The sequence below is a fragment of the Rana temporaria genome, chromosome 3, assembly GCF_905171775.1.
Source record: "Rana temporaria chromosome 3, aRanTem1.1, whole genome shotgun sequence".
In the NCBI taxonomy this organism is placed as follows: domain Eukaryota; kingdom Metazoa; phylum Chordata; class Amphibia; order Anura; family Ranidae; genus Rana; species Rana temporaria.
This window is the reverse complement of record NC_053491.1, coordinates 421,779,729-421,802,382: the sequence shown is the minus strand read 5'-3', so window position 1 is coordinate 421,802,382 and position 22,654 is coordinate 421,779,729. Positions and strand designations below refer to the sequence as shown.

Below are 22,654 nucleotides of genomic sequence, written 5' to 3'. Positions count from 1 at the left end.
GAATTTGGGCCTGCCGTTACCTCACCATGTTCATATTAGGGGTCCTCCTTAAAGAGTTTTTCACAAAGGTCTGCACCAACAGTCTCTTTTCCAAGGTTTTATTAAACAAGCTCAGACAGAGGGATGGAGGGTTAGGGGAGATTCAGGTACCTTGCTTTTCGGATCACGGTTACGTTCTTGGATCCAGAGGACAAACCGTTTCCACACTGGATTCAGCGACCACCGGATAGGCCTCTCTCACTGACCTAGCAGCCGGTGCGAAGCTCATGCAATAGTCTCTGCCACAGACTAGATGAGTGCAGTCGAGTCGTTGCACAGTCCTCTGCCACAGGACCATGTAACCACACACACACTTTGCAAAAGTTCCAAAGACACAGTGGGGGTACAGAGTAGGTGCCAGAAGTGGCGTAGATCCCCGAGGTAATCTATGCCAGGAAGTGGGAGCAAATACCTGTATTAGACAGGTATCTGCTCCCCCCTGAAAGGTGCCAAAGGTGACACCGGAGGGTTCCAAAAAGTGGAAGTTCCATTTATGGGTGGAACTCCACTTTAAGGTAATGAGCAAGCTAACATTTCATGACAGGGCTAAAAATGGGGGCAGAATTGAGCACCAGTCACTTTTGTCTTTTTAAAGTTTAAGGCCGGGTTCGCACATATTTGGCCACAGGTTCGTGCCTGGGGTCCGATGCTTCCCTGTTTACCGGTTCAGGTACAAATCAGGTCCGGGTTTATGCCTGAATTTGCACCTGAAATGACCCAAAGACTCACAGGACCTTTTTGAATATGGACTGTGGCCGCCCCCAGACCTGTGTAAACGACTCCATGTATTGGCAGCCATGTTGCCTTGCAGCTACCTCCAATTGCCAGTAGAATCGTGCTATTAATGCCATAATGTGTTGCCCTGGGGTGTTGGTGTGTATGTTTTGAAACTCAAAAGATGAGAACGTAGAATGTGAATAATTTTTAAAGTCAGTTTAATAGCACATAAAATAGACATAGTAAGGCAATTCTAGTAAAGTGAACAAAGGCGGGTGCCAACCTCCCTGCCCGTCTTACATGCTGTCACATCTCTCAACAGTGATAGCTGGAATTATCAGGAGCAGAAATAGGACTTTATTTCTCTATGTGTAAATGGACCAAAGTAAACAGATTCCATATTTCATTCATGGGGATTCGTATTTGAGGTGTCTAATCACGGGTCACAAATGAACTGACAGTATACCTGTGTGAAAGGGGCATAAATGTGGGATTTAGTAACTGAAGCATGGATAAAGGTGGAGCTTGCCAGTCCCTACATTCTGATATGTCTTAGATATTCACACTGCTAAATCTCCCAGTCCTAATTCTATTCATCTGGGAGTTTTGTGCCCCCCCTGCCCCCAACCTTTTGAGTGATCCAGTTCCTCCTATTGCAGTTGACATAGTATAAAATAAATAAAAACCTACAGCAGGAATAGTGGGAACTCCCCATAATGGTCAGAGGAGATGTGCAGGCCCAGGGACTAAGATGTAGATATCCTCCCAGCAGTGTAGGTATGATGCTCCGTACACACGACTGGGATTTCCGACGGGAAAACTGCGAGGAAAGCTTTTGGCTGGGAATCCCGGCCGTGTGTATGCTCCCTCACAGTTTTTCCGATGAGAAAACTGCCAAAGCCGGACAAAAAAAAGAGAACCAGCTCTCTTTTTATGCGCCGGGATTCCCGACTGACTTTTTCCCGTCAGAAAACCCGGCTGGGGAATCCCAGTGTGTGTACTAGGCATAACAGGTTTTTCTGTTTCTTCACACAAACAAGTATTCAGCTTTAGCCTGGGTTCACACTTGTGCGTTGAAGACACAGTATGTGACTTGCACAGGAATCACACCACAATCCTGTGCACATAACATGTGATATCTGTGTGGTATTGCGATTTGAGCCATACATTTTGCATGGCTCAAATTGCATCCGCAAAAAAAGGTGCAGGATCCTTTTTTTCCGAATTGCATGGCATGGGTATTCACACCCATGCCATGCAATTCTGGCAATCGCACTGTTTTTTGAGGTGTCATTAATTTAACATTGGCACCTACAGCAGATCACATGGATGCCCATTGATTGCAATGCCATGCGGGAAATGCACAGGATTCGCTGCGTCTCCCGCATCACATCAGTGTGAACCTAAGTGGTAGTTCACAGGAAGTGACAAAGAAGAAGACACTGCATTTCTGGCAAGGTCATCAAGTACTTGGCTGAAAATGTTGTTGAAAAAAACATATGCAGCCGCCAATTCTAAGGACTGATAGCTGCAATATATTACATTTCTGTTCTAAGGACTGATAGCTGCAATATATTACATTTCTGTTCTTAGGTCTACAGTAAATATACTTTAGTTTCCATTTGCATTTTTGGGTGCATTAATGTGAATTGTGTTAAAGTGGAGGTTCACCCAAAAAATACATTTTTAACATTACATTCAGCCAAGTTGTCCTAATGACAATCGGCTATTTTTTTTTTTCCTGTACATACCGTATTTTCATCGCCGCTTCCGGGTATGTCTTCTGCGGGACTGGGCATTCCTAATTGATTGACAGGCTTCCGACCGTCGCATACAGCGCGTCACGAGTTGCCGAAAGAAGCCGAACGTATGCGACGGTCGGAAGCCTGTCAATCAATTAGGAACGCCCAGTCCCGCAGAAGACATACCCGGAAGCGGCGGTGAAAATACGGTATGTACGGGGGAAAAAAAACAGCCGATTACATTCAGCCGAGTTGTCCTAATGACAATGTTAAAAAACAAAATTTAGGTGAACCCCCGCTTTAAGGCAGCCCATGAAATGTCAAAATATCAAAAATCAGACGTGACCTATTTTTCCTAATGCAACTCACTGACATTCATACTACCAAACGTTGCCCTAGGGCGGCCATACACGATTCGAATGTCAGCCGGTTTAGCAGGAACCAGCCAAAGTATGAACCATTAATTATTCAACTTGGGTACAACCACTTTGCTGGATTCGCTTCTGATTATTGCAAGCGGCTGCTACAGCCGCCAGCCATAATCGCTGTCTTCTCCTGGTGGGAGACACCCATGCTTGCAGGAAAGGAATTTGCTCCATTTATGGCCTGCCTTATGTGTTAAGGTGCGATTGGAACCAAAAGACAGCAACGCATATAACACAATAGTATAAATGGGCCCCTAAGGGTCTATTTGTTTTCAGATGGTGTGATCAGCATAGAGGAAGTTCATAGAGAAGCTTTTAACGTTTTGGCTCTCACTGTGAAAACAAAGGTTCTTTGTCTGGTCTAGTATACAGTGTAGGAAAGAGGAAGACGCATTGCTTGTGAAATAATATAATGGTACAGCTCTGCTTATCATATGGCACACTCTGACAGGAGAACAGGTTTGCCCATTGCCCATATTCTCAGTACATAACATGTATAACCCTCCTGCCTATAGATGTTTCAATAGTAGACAGAGACGTGTAAAGCTGGCAGGCCTTATACACAGTTTTGAGTGTTTTTTTTGCTATGAGATGTATAGTGGTTATGTGATGGAGGAGCACTGGACCCCAGAGTGGGCCAAGATATAGCAGTCAAGATTCTCAGAGGCAGCTCTCAGTCAGGCAGGTTGTCCCATGGGAACCCCCGGAGAAGGTCTATAAAGCATTAGAAGGATGAGAGCCACACTAAGCTTGATTCAGTCCACTAATAATTTGATTTTTCACCAAACGAAAAAAATCCAACGCATATCGGTTCAAAACTCCCCCTTCATCAGGGCAGTAGGTTTAAAACTTCTACTGGACAACAATTGTAAAATTATATGGATAATATGAGATCCAGGGTGCCATATTGGCAGCCAAGTCTGGTGACCAGAATCTCATATTATGGGAATTGTTTTACAATAGATGTCCAGTACAAGTTTGAACTCACTGCCAGCCAAGCCCTGATGAAGGCAGGGTTGCGAACCCTTGAAATGTGTGTGTTTTTTTTTAGATTACCCTTTGGTAAAAAATGAACTAAAAAAGCGAAGTGTGGTCAACGTTTTTTGGCCATACTTCTCTTCTGGGCCACAGGAGTGCACTTATTTTTGCTCTCCTAGAAAAACAACAGACAATGACCTAAAGCCTGCTGTCTGCTGCCGTAGCAGAGCTATTTAAGGCTCTGAAAGCATCCCAACCATATTGTCGGGATCCATCCAGATACCCGATTCACAGCTGGCTCCAGCTCTGATGCCCCGTTCACACTATCGGATTCTCCGACAGCAACAGCCCGACGTGAGCTTTTGAACGGAAATTCCGACCGTGTGTATACTCCATAAGACTTTTGCTGTCGGAATTTCCGCCAACAAAAGATTGATTGGTTCTAACTTTTTAGATTGTCTGTAGCAATTCCGGCACATGCTCGGAAACAATTCGACACATGCTCGGAAGCATTGAACTTTCTCGGCTCGTCTTAGTGTTGTACATCACCACGTTCTTAACGTTCGAAAGTTCAGAGAACTTTTGTGTGACCGTGTGTATGCAAGCCAAGCTTGAGCGGAATGCCGTCGGAAAAACCATCCAAGGTTTTTCTGACGGAAAATCCGATCGTGTGTGCGGACAATCAGTGTCGCTGAGAGCTGAAGCCATCTGCACCCATCCCATCTCTAGCCTGGCGCTTCAGTAAGCGATGGAGGGGCACAGTGCTGGGACTGACCACCCCTGCTCTCTGCTCTGTGAAGACTGAGAACTGAGCTATCAGCAGCCATGTGATCGCTCAGTTCTTGGTCTTGGAGCTGATGTGGGACAGCTGCAACATCACACATGCAGCATTGAGGTGAGTATGTATTTTTTGTTTTTTCCAAAATACTGGACTGAATTAAGCTTTGTGGTGCTCCCATAATTCTAATGCTATATGAGATGCCTTCATATAGGGGACATAGGCTTCAAACCATGTTGGCAACATTTCTCATCACTGTTAAAACACAAGGCATGTTATTAATGGCTTCTCTGGAGGTGACAGTAATCCTTTGTTCAAGCAAGAACATGCACAGTCCATTGTAAAGGTCACTGGTGCTCAGTGTAAGGTGCACTTAGGTATAAGGTGCTCCTGCTGGAATAGTCAGATCAGGTCTAGTCTTCTCTTAGGGTGAAGAGGTGTGTGCTGGGGATATCTCCTCATGTGCGCTGGTTTGTGTTGTGCCTGGATCGGGCGTGTTTCTCGCACACCAGGTTGTCGCCTGCCCAGAAGTGTCCTCTCATTCGTAGGTTGAGGCCACAATCTTCACACACGTAGCACGCTGGGTGACGGTACTGTCCCTCTGCGATCCTCACAGCCATATCACTGTACAGACACAAAGATGACATTAGTGCTCCTGTATTTATTATACGCATCATCTAATCAGCTATACCAATAATAAAATGGATTTGCATTTCAGTTAGAAGAGTCATATGTCTGTCTTTCACCCTTTCATATCTATATTCTTCTTCATACTACCGCCTGATATACTAAAGAGACTCTGTCATATGAACCCTCTAATAGATCCTTTTCTCTGTGATTCCTTCAATTTCGGCAGTGGCCTTGACACAGTCTTGACTAGCAGGGGTGGAAACCTGATTCTTATCTGCTGCATTTGCTACACTTACATGTATTTTCCCCCCTCCAGCCTGTGACTAGACAGTGAAAAGAGAAGCAGCAGACTATAGAGCTTGTCTCTCTGTCACTCTCCTGTCTTCTCCTATCAGCAATTCCCTTCCACTGCAGCACAACTAATTGACTCCTGGTGGTGCTTCTCTCCCTCCCAGCCTGAGCTCTGCTAGTGATTGCAAGAAGCTGATACCAAGTAAAATTTGAGTACACTTCTAGGCATATTAAAAGAGAAGTATGGCCAAAGCCTTTTTGACCATACTTCTATTTTGGGTCACATGAGTGACGTCACAGAGCAGCTCCATGCTCTCAAAGGATCCCGACAATCAGAGTCGCCATCAGGGGGGTACAGGCCTTACACCTGTAAGGGGCCAGAATGTTCCCAGGGGCCCGGCTACCTCCCTTCTCAGCTCGCGGCTGAGAGGAGAGAACTTTCATTTCTGTAGCACCCCCTCCCCCTCTCATGTTGCGGCGAGAGGAGAGAAAATACTTTCACTTCACTTTCAGTTTGCGGAGGAAGAGGCGACTGAGATGCCAGTGTCATGTTCAGCAACCCCATTCCCCCCCCTGGTTCTCAATTAGCGGCCACCCCCCCCCGGTTCTCAATTTGCAGCAGCACCCCCTCGGTTCTCAATTCGCAGCAGCACTCCCCCCCAGTTCTCAATTCGTGTCAGCCCCCCCCCCCCCCCCAGATCTCTGCTTCAGGGGGCCCATGCCTGAAGCTGTATGAGGAGCCCCAAAATTTCCGATGGCTGCCCTGCTGACAATAATTTAAAGATCCACCCAGATGCCCGATTGGCAGCTGGTTCAGCCTCACAGTTCCCCACTGAGAGCCTGAGCCAGCCGCTCCCACCCCCTCTACAGCCAGGCGCTCCAGTGAGCACTGGAGGGGCAGAGCGGAGAGATGGTGACTGACAGTCACCACTCTCTGCTCCAGGAAGACCTAAAAGTCAATGCAGTAGTCACATGATCTCTCTGTTCTCAGGCTTAGAGCTAGTGGGTGACAGCTACAGCTTGGAGGTGAATATGTGTTTATTTTTTTTATTCCCATACTTCTCCTTTAATAACCTGCATTATCCACTTGACCTTCAGAATATTTACCCCCCTTTATGACCAGGCCATTTTTTACGATAGCACTACGTTATTTTAATTGACAATTACGTGGTCATGCAACACTGTACGCAAAAAAAATAGATCATTTTTCACACAATTATAGCTTTCTTTTGGTGATATTTGATTACAACCGACAATTTAGAACAAAAAAAATATATATATTTTTTACTTTCTGCTATAAAACATCCACATAATTTTTTTTTTTTTTAATCAAATATTTTCATAAATTTAGGCCAATATGTATTCTGCTGTATATTTTTGGTAAAAAACAAAAACAAATCCCAGTAATCATATATTTATTGGTTTTAGCAAAAGTTATAGCATCTAGAAACCAGGGCTGTGGAGTTGGAAGTCGGAGTCGAGGAGTCGGAGTCGGGGGAAATTTTGGGTACCTGGAGTCGGAGTCGGCAAACAATGCACCGACTCCGACTCCTACTAAATTTAGATTGGAATAAAAAAAAAAAAAAGCAAGTTTAAATGTCCCAATTCACAAAAAGTTATAATTAATGACTTCTCTACTGTAAGAATAAAGACCAATGCATGCAGTGCCTCACGTAACCGCAAAACGAACACGTTAAGTGACCGTGAAGAAGCATGCTTTTCATGTGCTTCACTATATGGCACGCAACGCACAATTAGGAGCTGCAATACTTATACTTTCCATAGTGTTGTGTTCTGCTTTTACAGGGAACTCACTGATAAGGGATTAAATAAATATGTTTTTTGCAGGAATAGAGAGTGAGACACTTGTATAAGTGAAGGGAATGGAGGGCCAATAGTTCAAGACTGAAGCTGTAAACCATTGGAAAAACTGCTGTTATTTAGCTAAGGCTATAAAAACTTGTAAACTCTGATTGTTAGCTTAAACTTTAAACATGACTATGGGATTCTCCTAGGAAAATCATGTTTTAGAATAAATGCCCCTTCCTGGATCCTCCCACTGCCCTATCTTCAGCAGCAGATAAGCACACACAGGAGAAAGCAGCAGCCCAACTACCTCTCTGCTAGAAGAGCTTAGAAGAAATTAATAAAACTTTGTTTTCATTGTGTTTGTCTTTTGCTTAAACTGTGCAATACAGTAGACTGTTGGCTTCCCAGCCAGTAGTCCTGTGGTAGGTTGCGTTTCTTTCACTCAAGGAATGTATAAAATACATTCGCATATTAATACAGAGGAGTCGGAGTCGGAAGTACAAAAAACTGAGGAGTCGGAGTCGGAACATTTATCTACCGACTCCACAGCCCTGCTAGAAACTATCGGATTTTGCACATTTATACAAGTAATGGCAATGATCAGCGACTTATAGTGGGACTTCGATATTGCGGCAGGCAATTGGACACTGAGGCCCGGATTCACGTAGAATCGCGTATCTTTGTATGGGCGTAACGTATTCTATTTACGTTACGCCTCCGCAACTTTTACAGGCAAGTGCCGTATTCTCAAACGAAAGTTGCGGCGGCGTAGCGTAAATAGGCCAGCGTAAGCCCGCCTTATTCAAATGTGATAGATGTGGGCGTGTGTTATGTAAATTTTATGTGATCCCACGTAAATGACGCTTTTTACGAACGGCGCATGCGCCGTCCGTGAACGTATCCCAGTGCGCATGCTCCAAATTAACCCGCAAAAAGCCAATGCTTTAGACGTGAACGTAAATGACGCCCAGCCCTATTCGCGAATGACTTACGCAAACGCCGTAAAATTTAAAAAATTAGACACGGGAATGACGTCCATACTTAACATTGGTACGCCGCATGTACGCCTCATATAGCAGGGGTAACTTTACACCGGGAAAAGCCCAACGTAAACGGCGTATCTGTACTGCGTCGGCCGGGCGTACGTTCGTGAATTTGCGTATCTAGCTAATTTACATATTTCTAGGCGTAAATCAGCGTACACGCCCCTAGCGGCCAGCGTAAATATGCAGTTAAGATCCGACGGCGTAAGAGACTTACACCGGTCGGATCTAATACAAATCTATGCGTAACTGATTCTAAGAATCAGGCGCATACAGTAGATACAACGGCTTGGACTCAGAGTTACGACGGTGTATCTGGAGATACGCCGGCGTAACTCGTACGAGAATCCGGGCCTGACACTTCTGACCCTTTGTGGGAACCAGTGACACTAATACATTGATCAGCGCCAAAAATATGCACTGTCACTGTACTAATGACACTGGCTAGAAAGTGTTTAAACATGTAGGGTTAAATATGTGCCTAGCCAGTGCTTTTGTGTACTTTGTGAGGTGCTTTTACCAAGGGATGTCATGGATTTAATCCCTACTGTCAAAACGGAGCTCTGCCTTGTTTACATAGCTCCAGACTCTCTTCCCGGCGTTCGGCGGGTGTCGGTGGATATCCATTTGCGAGCATCCACTGATCGGCTTCTGCTGCGAATAATCACAGCAGCAGTGGTGCGCCCCCTAGGCGGAAGTGCAGAATCATGTGTGTATGTGTATATATATATGTGATTCTACAAGTAAATATGCTATAGGGTGGTTATTAAGTGGTTTATCTGTCTCTTTTACATCTGGCTGGAGTTTGGCCTTGTAGACGGACCACTGATACGCTGATACGCACCACAGCAAAAGGCATGAATTCATAAATAACATATTGCTTTTCTTATTATAGAATTAAAAGGTATAAATGGCAACTCATACAGGTGCCACACAGTGTCATACAGACACGACAGGCCAATGAATTAAGTTAATTCACTGCAATTTGCATGTGATGCAAAATATTGTAACCAGAGTTTACTGTCGGTGAAATCAGCTGTCAGAGCATTAAGGGCTCATGCACACTGGGTGGCAAAAAAGCCGCTTTTACAGGCATTTAAGGTTTTTTCTTTCTACCTCTAAATGCCCCTCTGTTAGTCTATGTGTTGACGGACATGCGGATGATTATAGGCGTTTAAAGGCAGAAAAAAAAATCACTGGAGTGTTTGGGTGAAAAAAAGCTGATTGTGCCTTAATGCACCTAATCACGCCATAGGCGCGTTTAGCTCTTGACCATTTATTAATTTCAAAGGCCAAAATAAATGAATATTCTGGCCAATGAAATGGATGAAAGCCCAAATGCTTGACGTGCCTAAACACATGTGCAAAACAAGGCTTAAGGCACTTTTTTCAGCTGCTTTTTTCCTGCCAGGAGCAAAGGAAAGATGGGCAAACACCCACTGTGCATGAAGTCTTCAAAAATCCAGAGTTGGAGACAGCTGATTTCCTTTTGCCCGAATCTAAAAGGGGTTGTATAGGCAGAAGGTTTTTTTATCATAATGCATACCTCCCAATATTTTGAGATGGGAATGAGGGACACCTACTAGCAAACATATGTAGGCATAAGACACGCCCTCTGCCACACCCCCTTAAAGGAGAATTAACAGCTAGCTGACCGCCGCACAATCGTATACGTCGACAGAATGGCACGGCTGGGCATATATATATATATGTCCCCTTTAATTTGCCGCCATGTGGTCACGTGAGCGGCGACGGCCCGCTTGTAACCCTGTCGCGAGCTCCGTGACTGTGCCCACGGGACTCGCGGACTCAATGTCCGCCGGTGTCCCGCGATCGGGTCACAGAGCCGAAGGACAGGGAGATGTCAGTGTAAACACAACATCTCCCCGTTCTTCCTAGTGACATGTCACTGATCTTCTGTTCCCTGTCATCGGGAACAGCGATCAGTGATGTGTCACAGCAAGCCACGCCCCCTAACAGTTAGAAGCACTCCCTAGGTCACACTTAACCCCTTCAGCGCCCCCTACAGGTTAACACCTTCACTGCTAGCTTCATTTTTACAGTAATCAGAGCATTTTTATAGCACTGATCTCTGTAAAAATGACAATGGTCCCAAAATGGTGTCAAAAGTGTCTGATGTGTCTGCCATAATGTCGCAGTCACAATAAAAAATAAATTATTAATAAAAATGCCATAAAACTATCCCCTATTTTGTAGACGCTATAACTTTTGTGCAAAGCAATCAATAAATGCTTATTGCGATTTTTACCAAGAAAATATAGAAGAATACATATCGGCCTAAACTGAGGGGAAAAAAAAAGTTGTTTTATATATTTTTGGGGGATATTTAATATAGCAATAAGTTAAAAAAAAGATTTTTTTTCAAAATTGTCGCTGTATTTTTATTTATAGCGCAAAAAATAAAAACCGCAGAGATGATCAAATACCACCAAAATACAGCTCTATTTGTGGAAAAAAAAAGACATAAATTTTGTTTAAAAAACACATTGTACAACCGCACAATTGTCAGTTAAAGTGATGCAGTGGCGAATTGCAAAAAGTGGCCTGGTCTTTGGCCAGCAAAATGGTTTAAGTAGTTAAATCTACAAGAGATTTTTTTCCACTTCTATTCCTTTATATTGTCTTTTAAAATATACAAATGCAGCCATTTAGAATTTGGATGAAAGGTTTTGCACTGGGAAACACTTTTTGAAAGATTAAAAGATCATTTTATATACAACTACAGTATATAGATCAGACCAAAATACTGTACTATGTACAGTGGGGATCGAAAGTTTGGGCACCCCAGGTAAAAATGTGTATTAATGTGCATTAAGAAGCCAAGGAAAGATGGAAAATTCTCCAAAAGGCATCAAGTTACAGATTAGACATTCTTATAATATGTAAAAAAAAGTTAGATTTTATTTCCATCATTTACACTTTCAAAATTACAGAAAACAAAAAAATGGCGTCTGCAAAAGTTTGGGCACCCTGCAGAGTAAATATCTTGTACTGCCCCCTTTGGCAAGTATCACAGCTTGTAAACGCTTTTTGTAGCCAGCCAAGAGTCTTTCAATTCTTGTTTGAGGTATCTTTGCCCATTCTTCCTTACAAAAGTCTTCCAGTTCTTTGAGATTTCTGGGCCGTCTGTCACGCACTGCTCTTTTAAGGTCTATCCATAGATTTTCAATTATGTTGAGGTCAGGAGATTGTGAAGGCCATGGCAAAACCTTCAGTTTACGCCTCTTGATGTAATCCCCCGTGAATTTTGAGGTGTGTTTAGGATCATTATCCATTTGTAGAAGCCATCCTCTCTTTAACTTCAGCTTTTTCACAGATTGCATTAAGTTACCATCCAAAATTTGCAAAAATGTTATTGAATTCATTTTTCCTTCTACTCGTGAAATGTTCCCTGTGCCACTGGCTGCAATACAACCCCAAAGCATGATTGATGCACCCCCATGCTTAACAATTGGACAGAGGTTCTTTTCATTAAATTCTGTGCCCTTTCTTCTCCAAACATACCTTTGCTCATTCCGGCCAAAAAGTTCTATTTTAACCTCATCGGTCCGCAGAACTTGTTTCCAAAATGCATCAGGCTTGTCTATATGTTCATTTGCAAAGTTCAAACGCTGATTTTTGTGGTGAGGACGTAGAAGAGGTTTTCTTCTGATGACTCTTCCATGAAGACCATATTTGTACAAGTATCTCTTTATAGTGGAATAGTGTACCACAACTCCAGTGTCTGCCAGATCTTTCTGGAGGGATCGTGCAGTCAAACGTGGGTTTTGAATTGCCTTTCTCACAATCCTGCGAGCTGTTCTGTCTGATATTTTTCTTGGTCTTCCAGATCTTGCTTTAACTTCCACTGTTCCTGATGACTGTCATTTCTTAATTACATTCCGAACAGAGGATATTGACATCTGAAAACGCTTTGCTATCTTCTTATAGCCTTCTCCAGCTTTGTGAGCGTCAACTAATTTCAGTTTCAGTTTTCTAGACAACTGCTTAGAAGAACCCATGGTGCTGATTGTTGGGGCAAGGTCAGATGAGTCTGGGCATTTAAAACCTTTGAGATTGACATCACCTGGTCTACCCAGACGATGATTGAGAACAATCCATGACACTGGCAGGTCTCAGCTTTGCAAAGGGGGCAGTGCATGCTATAAATTCTGCAGGGTGCCCAAACTTTTGCAGACGCCATTTCTTTGTTTTCTGTAATTTTGAAAGTGTAAATGATGGAAATAAAATCTAACTTTTTTTGACATATTATAAGAATGTCTAATCTGTAATTTGATGCCTTTTGGAGATTTTTCCATCTTTCCTTGGCTTCGTTATGCACATTAATACAAATTTTTACCTGGGGTGCCCAAACTTTCGATCCCCACTGTATATATATGTACATATCAGTGTTGATCACAGCACTGCCTTATTAAGCAAACCCGTTCCCTGTTCATCTGAAGGAGGAAAGACTCTATAAACACATCCTAGATTCTCAGCATAGCAGTGATCATGATGAATATTGCTTATGGAATTCCAGTCACTGTGACACACACTGGATAAACAAATGTCATACACTCCACATACATCACTAAGATAAACACACATTATATCATTAGGAAATACTTTCAGAAGAATGGGAGTGCCACCATAGATATATGCCATTGTCATTATGACATACCTGGTCAGTACGCAACAGACACGTAAACTTAGATCACACGTATGCAAAAGGAATGAACTATATACACATTATAAAGCCTACACGCCCTTACTGGAGGTAGGGTTTTTGATGGTTTATAGCTCATAGTGGCTATCCATGGCCAACAATTTTCTGCACCTCCTTCATCATTGCACCTGTACCCCCTCTCTCGCCAAGCCTGTGCATGCCTCCCCCATTCTCACTCCATGCCCCTCACCCCTGCTATTACCCTATCCATGCTGGAAGCACACCCTCTTTTACACTCAACCACCTTCCTGTTCTTACCTCTGCACCTGCAACACTCCTATGCTTATACCAACCTGACCTTGCCAATTCTAGAATAGGCATGCTTTTGCTTGTAGCATCCTGGTTGTGGGCAGGGTTGCTAACAAATTTAGTTTGCTAGGTGGTAACTAGCCTGGCTAATTGTTAGGGGGATCCACTCACTTTTCTCTAACTCAGAATTTGATGCACCTCTTTCTTCTCTCTGGCATTAGAATGACAAGGGCTTAGTGAATTTAGACTAGGAGTGGATGGGTGGTCTCAGCCAATTGGCAGTTTTTTTTTGGCCCCTTGGCCTGCTGGGAGAGCCTATTTATTCGGGAGGAGTCAGGTGATCGGGGTTCTGTGCCACCTGGAAGGCTGTCTGGATGAACGTGTGTTGCAAGGCTCCGGGTTGCTAGGCCAGAAGCCAGAGGCCCATTCTGGGAGCACCTGGCTGCTAGGCTGTCTGAGGCCTATCCGGGTTTGAGAGAAGCAGCACAGGGTTGGGGCTTCAGGCTGGAAGCCCAACCAAGTTGCAGAGCTTCTGCCAGATGGGGAACTGAATTGTTGCCAGCGGTGAGGGAAAAACACGACCACTCCTGTCGCCAGGGGCAAGTGAGGATCAAGGCCAGAGGTAAAGGGGAAGCAGTCGTTACCAAGGGACAACCACTCCTGTTATCAGAGGCCAGTGAATGGAAGTCTGAAAAAGTACCAGAGCAGCCTTTTCACCAGCCGGGGACAATGAAGAAGTGGGAAAGCTTCAGCAGAGTGTCAAGCCAGCTACCCAGTGGGTGAAGCTTGAGGAGAATACAGCGGGTTAGCTGTGGAAAAGCTCGGGGGATCCAGTGACAACTGGGATCTTGAAGTCTAGTGAGAGACTGGGAGCTCAGTGAGTGAAGATCTACAGTGAGATACTGTGAGATGTGAGAGATCTGTAATGGGTTACTGTGAGTCATGTGTATAGATCTCTATTGACTGTTGAAAGTTCAGTTGCCATAGGAGACAGCAGTTCTACAATTACAGTTGCTGCATCCAACTTAAAGGCCCTCTACCTGTATGGCTGTCTGTCTATTATTTTTGTCTCGGAGTCTGCCAATTGCTATTGCATCTGCCTAAGGGTGTCCTGGCCCTAACCCTCTCTCCCCCAGTTCTGTTTAAGAGACAATAAATCAATTTTTCTTGCATTCAAAAAGTGACTGGCGTCCATGTTTTTAACTTTCATTACACCCAACATACCTAATAACCATAGGCGTGCGCACAGGGTGTGCCAGGTGTGCCCAGGCACACCCTAATCACCCTGTGCTGCACATATTCCCCCTGCTGCTTGGCTGCGGAGAAAGGGACTCAGGAATCTCTGTCCTCAGCCCCTTTCCTTGTCTCAAAAGTGATTGTAAAAAAATGTTTTAAAAAATTAAATTGTAAAAAGTAATAATAAAAAAAGAATACAAATAAACTACTGACAACAGTCCCTGCCCACTGACACCATCAACTGTTCTACTGACGCTGTCCATTGCCCTACTGCCATATATATATATTTATATATATATATATATATATACTGTATATAGATCTATATCTATATAGATCTATATATATATATATATATATACGCATGTGTGTTTGAGTTTTGGGGTGCACACCCTAATGTAATAGGCTGCGCACACCTATGCTAATAACCCACACTTCGAGAAAAGATGTCAGCTCTCCTTGACTCTGGAGGTTACCATTAGGCCTTTAGGGGTCAGGGACACCGCTACACTAGTTCACCTTATAAATTCTACACCCCCTTACTGGAGATAAGGCTTTTGATGTGGTTAAAGCTGACAGTGACTATTCATGACCAACGCTTTTCTGCAACTCTGCATCTCCTTCACCATTGCACCTGTACCCCCTCTCTCGCCAAGCCTGTGCAAACCTCCCCCCACTCTAACTCCATGCCCACCCCTGTTGTTCGCCTATGCCTGCTGGAAGTGCATCATCTTTTACATCCAGTGCATCTAAAACAAATCCTTCTCCTCCTGCTCCTACCTCTACACCTGCAACTAACCAACTTTTTCTACCCTTCTATCTCAGTGCTGCTGACATCTTGCAGCCTCTTAGTAGCTACTTCTTGTCTACATACAGTAAATGTACTCCAGCAATGACTGCATGAGATTTCTCAGAATGAGTTTCCTGATGGTGACAGCAGTGCACCGAGCCTGAGTAATGTGTGTTTAAATGGCCAATTGTAGCCTCTATTGGAAGCCGATATGACAGGGTGCCAACAGGGGGACACATTTGGAAGACAAGGACAGAGCATTGCCACCCTGTAATGGGAAGTGCCTGAACAAGGACCTTCATGGAAGGATCACCAGGAATTATATAAAGAAAATTGTTATATATGTTTGATAATTGCAAAAATGACCCATTGGTTCTGCCAGAAAATCAGAGCTGTCCTGTGTCTCCTGCACACTTCCTGTGTTATCTGGTTCTCATAGGCGTGCGCACAGGGTGTGCCAGGTGTGCCCAGGCACACCCTAATCACCCTGTGCAGAACAGATTCCCCCTAATGACCTGGCTGCCCTTCCCCCCCCCCCCCCCCCACAGCACTACCGGCTTCCCTCCTCTCCCACCGGTTGTTGCTGTTAATGTTTTAGGATGAGTCGGGGAAGGGGCCAGTAAATATGCCATTTATCGACCCCTTCCCTTTCTGAATGAACATCATGAGTGATCGGCAGAGTGTGTTTGAGCTTTGGGGTGCACACCCTAATGCCAAAGGCTGCGCACACCTATGCTGGTTCTTATCATGGACTACAGGTGGATTAGCTTTTATATTGTAGGGATCTAAACTGGGAATGGTTGAGCAGTTTATCAAAAGGCACTGGGCACGGCTGACACTACTCAGTCCACAAAAATGCTGTTCAAAAGGGCATTTCTGACAGATCAACAGACATGTTCCTGTACTTGCAAGGTCTGCAAGGCAGAACTAAATCCCCTCTCATTTACAGCCATGGAAGATGCCATCTTAGCCTTTGTTTTATCAGCAGTTGCCATGGAAGTAACAAGATGGAAAATGTTTCTCGAATAAACAAAATTCTAACTGTGAGGCTCCAATCACACATGCTGCGGCCGCGAATCCCAGCATGGGGTCCGGTGTATTCCCGTTCACCAATTCAGGTGTGAATCAGGTCCAAATGTTTGCCTGAAATCGCACCTGAATCAGGTCAGAAGACGCACAGGACCCTTTCTAAATGAGGACCGCAGCCGCCCCGGAGCTCTGTAAACTGGCTCCATTGAGAGTCGGTCACAGGAGAAATCCACATCCAATTCGCATATATGTGAACCTGGCATTGAATGTGGTTTTTGTTCAAGAAAAATAATACTTCTTGTAACGATACCTGTTTAATACATCTCGGATTTTATTCAAATAACAGGTCTGGGTAAGATTTTAAGGGCTTTAGGATGAAATTAGTTGACTTAAGTGGAGTTCCACCCAAAAATGGAACTTCTGCTTTTCCAAATCGTCCCCCCCATCCGGTGTCACATTTGGCACCTTTCAGGGGGGAGGAGGGAGCAGATACCTGTGTAATACAGGTATTTGCTCCCACTTCCACGCATAGGATGCCTTGGCGACCTACGCCACATCCGGCGCCTACTTCGCCCCGCTGTCTTCTGGGAGACACACAGGTCCCAGAAGACAGCAAGGACAAGTGGGATCACGCAGCGCGACTCGCTCATACGTAGTAGGGAACCAGGAAATGAAGCCGCAAGGCTGATTCCCTTAACGAAGATGGCGGCGCCTCCACCCGAGATCCGAAGAACAGACCAGCTTTGGGTGCCGACATTGCGGGCGCCCAGAACAGGCAAGTGTCCTAATATTAAAAGTCAGCAGCTGCAGTATTTGTAGCTGCTGACTTTTTTTTTTGCATAGATTACATCAATAAACTTGACTGGGTGAATTTTATCTGAACTTTGTACTATTATTCATTTTATATAACTTTATAACAGTGTTTATTTGACCCCACTATTACCCTCTCATTCATCGTTCAGACCACGGTGTCACAGCACTCACCTGATGCCTTTGTTGCACTTCTCGCAGACCCTCACCGGGGAAGGCACTGAGTTGAGGATGGGTTTCTGCATAGGGCTGCTGTTTATAGGTTTCTGTACACTGGGTGACAGTCTGCTGGGGAAGGACGTGGAAATACCTGGAATACAGCAAAACAACCCCCATTATTCTGAGCTCCATCCAAGACATTCAGAGATTCCCCTATTCCTACAAATAGTTTCTACAAGTGAATGAGTCACATTTATTTCATTCAGAGATGTGTTTCCTATCTGTGCACCTCCTGAGTATGTCACATCTTCCTAGGAAAAAGATAAATCGCATGACTGTTCCAGTTGGTTCTTGGTGCCAGCCAGATCACAAGGCCGTTTCTAGTCTTTGTTCAAATACTGAAGGTTGGCAGCTGATGTGTACAGACAACAGATGACAAATGTTTAAATGCATCTCAACATGTTTGTTACATTTTAATACATTTATTCAAATGTAGAGAATGTGAAGGTTTATGGTTTTCTCAACCAGGATTCTTTTGAATCCTAGGGTTCCTCCAGGGATTGATAAGTGTCCCTCCAACAGTAAATCATTTTTTCATCTTGCATAAACTACCACTGGCCCCAATGAGATTTTCAGCTATCTGTATGGGGCTATCTTCCTACTGACCACTAATGTAAGGGGAATTCTTCCTAGTAACAACTAATCTAAGAAGCCTTCTTCCTACTGACCACCAATGTAAAGAGCATTTTTTCCACTGACTACTAATCTAAGGAGCATTCTTCCCACTGACCACCAATGTAAAGAGCCTTCTTCCCACTGACCACCAATGTAAAGAGCCTTCTTCCCACTGACCACCAATGTAAAGAGCCTTCTTCCCACTGATCACCAATGTAAAGAGCATTTTTTCCACTGACTACTAAGGCCCCTTTCACATTGAGGAGTTTTTCAGGCGGTAAAGCGCTAAAAATAGCGCTGCTATCCTGCCTGAAAAACTCCTGCACTGCAGACTCAATGTGAAAGCCCGAGGGCTTTCACACTGTGGTGATGCGCTGGCGGGAGACCAAAAAAATCTCCTGTCAGCAGCATTTTTGGAGCGGTGAGAGGAGCGGCATGTATACCGCTCCTTCACCGCTCCTTCCCATTGAAAATAATGGGAACCGCGGCAATACCGCCCGCAATGCGCCTCTATAGAGGCGCATTGCGGGCGGTATTAACCCTTTATCGGCCGCTAGCGGGGGTTAATACCGCACCGCTAGCGGCTGATTCCCGCGGCAATCCCGGCGGTATAGCGCCGCTATTTTTAGCGGCGATATACCACCACCGCGGCTACAGGTCCAATGTGAAAGGGGCCTAATGAGCATACTTCTCACTGACTACTAATCTAAGGAGCATTTTCCCCTCTGACCACCAGTATGAGGAGTATTCTTCCCGCTGATCACTAATGTAAGGAGCATTTTTCCTCCTGACCACCAATGGAAGGAGCATTCTTCCCAAATGGCCACTAATGTAAGAAGCATTCTTCCTACATGGCCACTAATGTAAGGAACATAGGGCCTAATCCTCAAAAACCCGGCGCAACGTAACTTTTTCCATTTAAGTTACACCGCCGCAAAATCTCTAACTAAGTGCCCGATCCACAAAGCACTTACCTAGAAATTTTGAGCGGTGTAACTTAAATCCGGCCGGCGCAAGGCGTTCCTCTTCTCCAGGGGGCGATTCCCATTTAAATGAGGCGCGCTCCCGCGCCGGCCGTACTGCGCATGCTCGTGACGTCATTTTCCCGACGTGCATAGCGCGAAATTACGTTACGTCGGGCTTTGTGGATTGCGATGGGACAATAAAGTTGCGTCGGGTAAAAAAAAAGATACGGCGCCCAAATTTTTTTTTTAAATTTAAAAAAATCGCGTCGCTAGGAAGAAAGGTCTGTTTTTACAAGGTGTAAACAGTTTACACCTTGTAAAAGCAGCCCTAATTTTGCGTTTGCAAAATAAAACTTACGGAGAAAAAAACGAAGCTGAAAAGCTTAGTGGATCTCCGTAAGTCCTAATTTGCATACCCGAGGCGGCATTTCGACGCAAAATGCCCCCAGCGGCGGATGCGGTACTGCATCCTAAGATCCGACAGTGTAATTCAATTACACATGTCGGATCTTCGTCCTAACTATGGGAAACTGATTCTGTGGATCAGTTCCATAGTTAGGACCAGGGATACGACGGAGTAACAGCAGTTACTCCGTCGTATCTCTTTTGAGGATTTGGCCCATAGTTCCTACATTACCACTAATGTAAGCAGCAGTCTTCCCACTGACCATGAATTTAAGGAGTATTCTTCCCACTGATCACTAATGTAAGGAACATTCTTTCTCCTGACCACCAGTGGGAGGAGCATTCTTCCCAAATGACCACTAATGTAAGAAGCATTCTTCCCAAATGGCCACTAATGTAAGAAGCATTCTTCCTACATGGCCACTAATGTAAGAAGCATTCTTCCTACATGATCACTAATGTAAGGAACATTCTTCCTACATGATCACTAATGTAAGGAACATTGTTCATACATGACCACTAATGTAAGTAGCATTCTTCCCAAATGGCCACTAATGTAAGTAGCAGTCTTTCCACTGACCACCAATATAAGGAGTATTCTTCCCACTGATCACTAATGTAAGGAGCATTCTTCCTCCTGACCACCAGTGGGAGGAGCATTCTTCCCAAATGACCACTAATGTAAGAAGCATTCTTCCTACATGGACACTAATGTAAGTAGCAGTCTTCCCACTGACCACCAATATAAGGAGTAATCTTTCCAATGACCAGTAATGAAAGGAACATTCTTCCCACATGTCCCACATGACCACCAGTGTTCTAGGGTTCTTGTTTCACTAACCAGCAAGGGGTGACTTTTTGACTGACCACCAATCTTAGAGAGCATTGCAATTTTTATGTTCTGACCATTATTATTTCACTTTAATATAATTACAAAACAATTATATCATATGGAACAGCCTTGGAAGTACGACAGATTCCTTATTCTTTCATCTTAGATGTACCAATTACGGTTTACACTTGCAGGCTGTAGATATCAAAATTATTAGTAGCATCTCCCTGAGATCTTAAAGTCATTTCAAGGGTTGTTCCATGTTAAAAAGGTTGAGAAAGGCTGGTTTACAGAAACCAACCAGTCCTATGGGCTTCTAATCTGTACTAGGAAAATGACAACTGGCATAGGTGTGCGAAGCCTATTGCATTAGGGTGTGCACCCCAAAGCCTAAACACACACTACCGATCGCTCGCAGTGTTCATTCAGAAAGGGAAGGGGTCAGTAAATTACATATTTACTGGCCCCTTCCCCACTCGCAAAACATCCCAGCAGCAACAGCCGATAGGAGAGGAGGAGGTGGAGGAAAGCTGGCAGCGCTGCGGGGGGAAAGATGGGAGCCAGGGCAGTAGGGGGGAAACTGTGCTACACAGGGTGATTAGGGTGTGCCTGGGCACACCTGGCACACCCTGTGCGCACGCCTATAACTGGAAACCTATTAGTTTCGTGGTCAATCTGGCTACATTTCCCTACATACAAATAAAAAAAAGTACCGATTTTATTTATGCTGTGGTTTTATAAAGTATGTACCCCTGAAAGACTAACTTCAGAGATATGTCAAATAAACAAGTTGAACTTTTCGTGCCGCGATTTCTTCATAATGTAAAGCAAGCCAAGTTTTAGTTCTTATTGCTTTAATTTAGCCCAAACCTTCCCCTTACATTTGTGTTTATGTCGGTCTACCTTTACAGTCCTGTAGAAGAAATGCCTCTGTTATCTTCAGATCAATAAGTATATTCCTATACATTAAGCAATCAGGCCTTATGGCAATCTATGCATGCTATGTGTTAGTCCTCGAAGTGTCACAACATACTTGAAATGAGATATTGGTCTCATAGCGTTGGAGCAGCTTGTGTTTTGTCTGGATTTAGTTTGTACAGCTTTAGATTCAATGCCTTATAAGTCTATTTCAACCTCACCCCAGACTGCGCCAGACCTTGGGGCATTCCAATAGGTGCTCCAGTCTCAGCACTGACAGCTACAAACTATCACAACCTGGGGAGTGTACACCAATCTCAGTGCTGTCTTAACTTGTTCAGAGGACATGTGACTATCCTACCAGTATCAAAGCACAGCGTTAAGAATTTCTAATCTGGGTCAAATGCAGCAGTGTCATTGACCTGAACGGCGGGATCTCCAGACAAACGAAAAATGTCATAGTTCCCAGCCGTCCTTCTCTTCAATCCCTGTTGACTCCACAACTGTTCCTTTTTAAGGATTGATGTATAAATTGGTATATTACGTGTATTATTTAACCAGTTAAGCCCCGGACCAATATGCAGCCTAAAGACCCAAGGTGTTTTTACAGTTCGGGACTGCGTCGCTTTAACAGACAATTGCGCGGTCGTGCGACGTGGCTCCCAAACAAAATTGGCGTCCTTTTTCCCCCCACAAATAGAGCTTTCTTTTGGTGGTATTTGATCACATCTGCGGTTTTTAGTTTTTGCGCTATAAACAAAAATAGAGCGACAATTTTGAAAAAAATGCAATATTTTTTACTTTTTGCTGTAATAAATATCCCCCAAAAACATATATAAAAACATTTTTTTTCCTCAGTTTAGGCCGATACGTATTCTTCTACCTATTTTTAGTAAAAAAAATCGCAATAAGCGTTTATCGATTGGTTTGCGCAAAATTTATAGCGTTTACAAAATAGGGGATAGTTTTATTGCATTTTTATTAATTTTTTTTTTTTTACTACTAATGGCGGCGATCAGCAATTTTTTTCGTGACTGCGACATTATGGCGGACACTTCGGACAATTTTGACACATTTTTGGGACCATTGTCATTTTCACAGCAAAAAATGCATTTAAATTGCATTCTTTATTGTGAAAATGACAGTTGCAGTTTGGGAGTTAACCACAGGTGGCGCTGTAGGAGTTAGGGTGCACCTAGTATGTGTTTACAACTGTAGGGGGGTGTGGCTGTAGGAATGACGTCATCGATCGTGTCTTCCCTATAAAGGGAATGACGCGATCGATGCGCCGACACAGTGAAGCACGGGGAAGCCGTGTTTACACGCGGCTCTCCCCGTTCTTCAGCTCCGGGGAGCGATCGCGACGGAGCGGCTATAAACAAATAGCCGCGCCGTGGTCCCGGATCGC

At 44.1% G+C, this 22,654-nt stretch overlaps 1 protein-coding gene across 1 annotated transcript in view; it reads right to left on the bottom strand.

Annotated features, from left to right (window-relative positions):
• Positions 1-4,814: 4,814 nt before the first annotated feature.
• The window catches only part of PDLIM2 (PDZ and LIM domain 2), a 29,238-nt gene continuing 11,398 nt past the window's right edge, over positions 4,815-22,654 (bottom strand). The window contains exons 3-4 of the mRNA XM_040346164.1: positions 17,467-17,602; positions 4,815-5,303 (exon numbers count right to left, since the gene is read on the bottom strand). Coding sequence (XP_040202098.1) covers positions 5,138-5,303; positions 17,467-17,602 — 302 coding nt within the window. The 3' untranslated portion in view covers positions 4,815-5,137. The remainder of the gene's footprint in view (positions 5,304-17,466; positions 17,603-22,654) is intronic.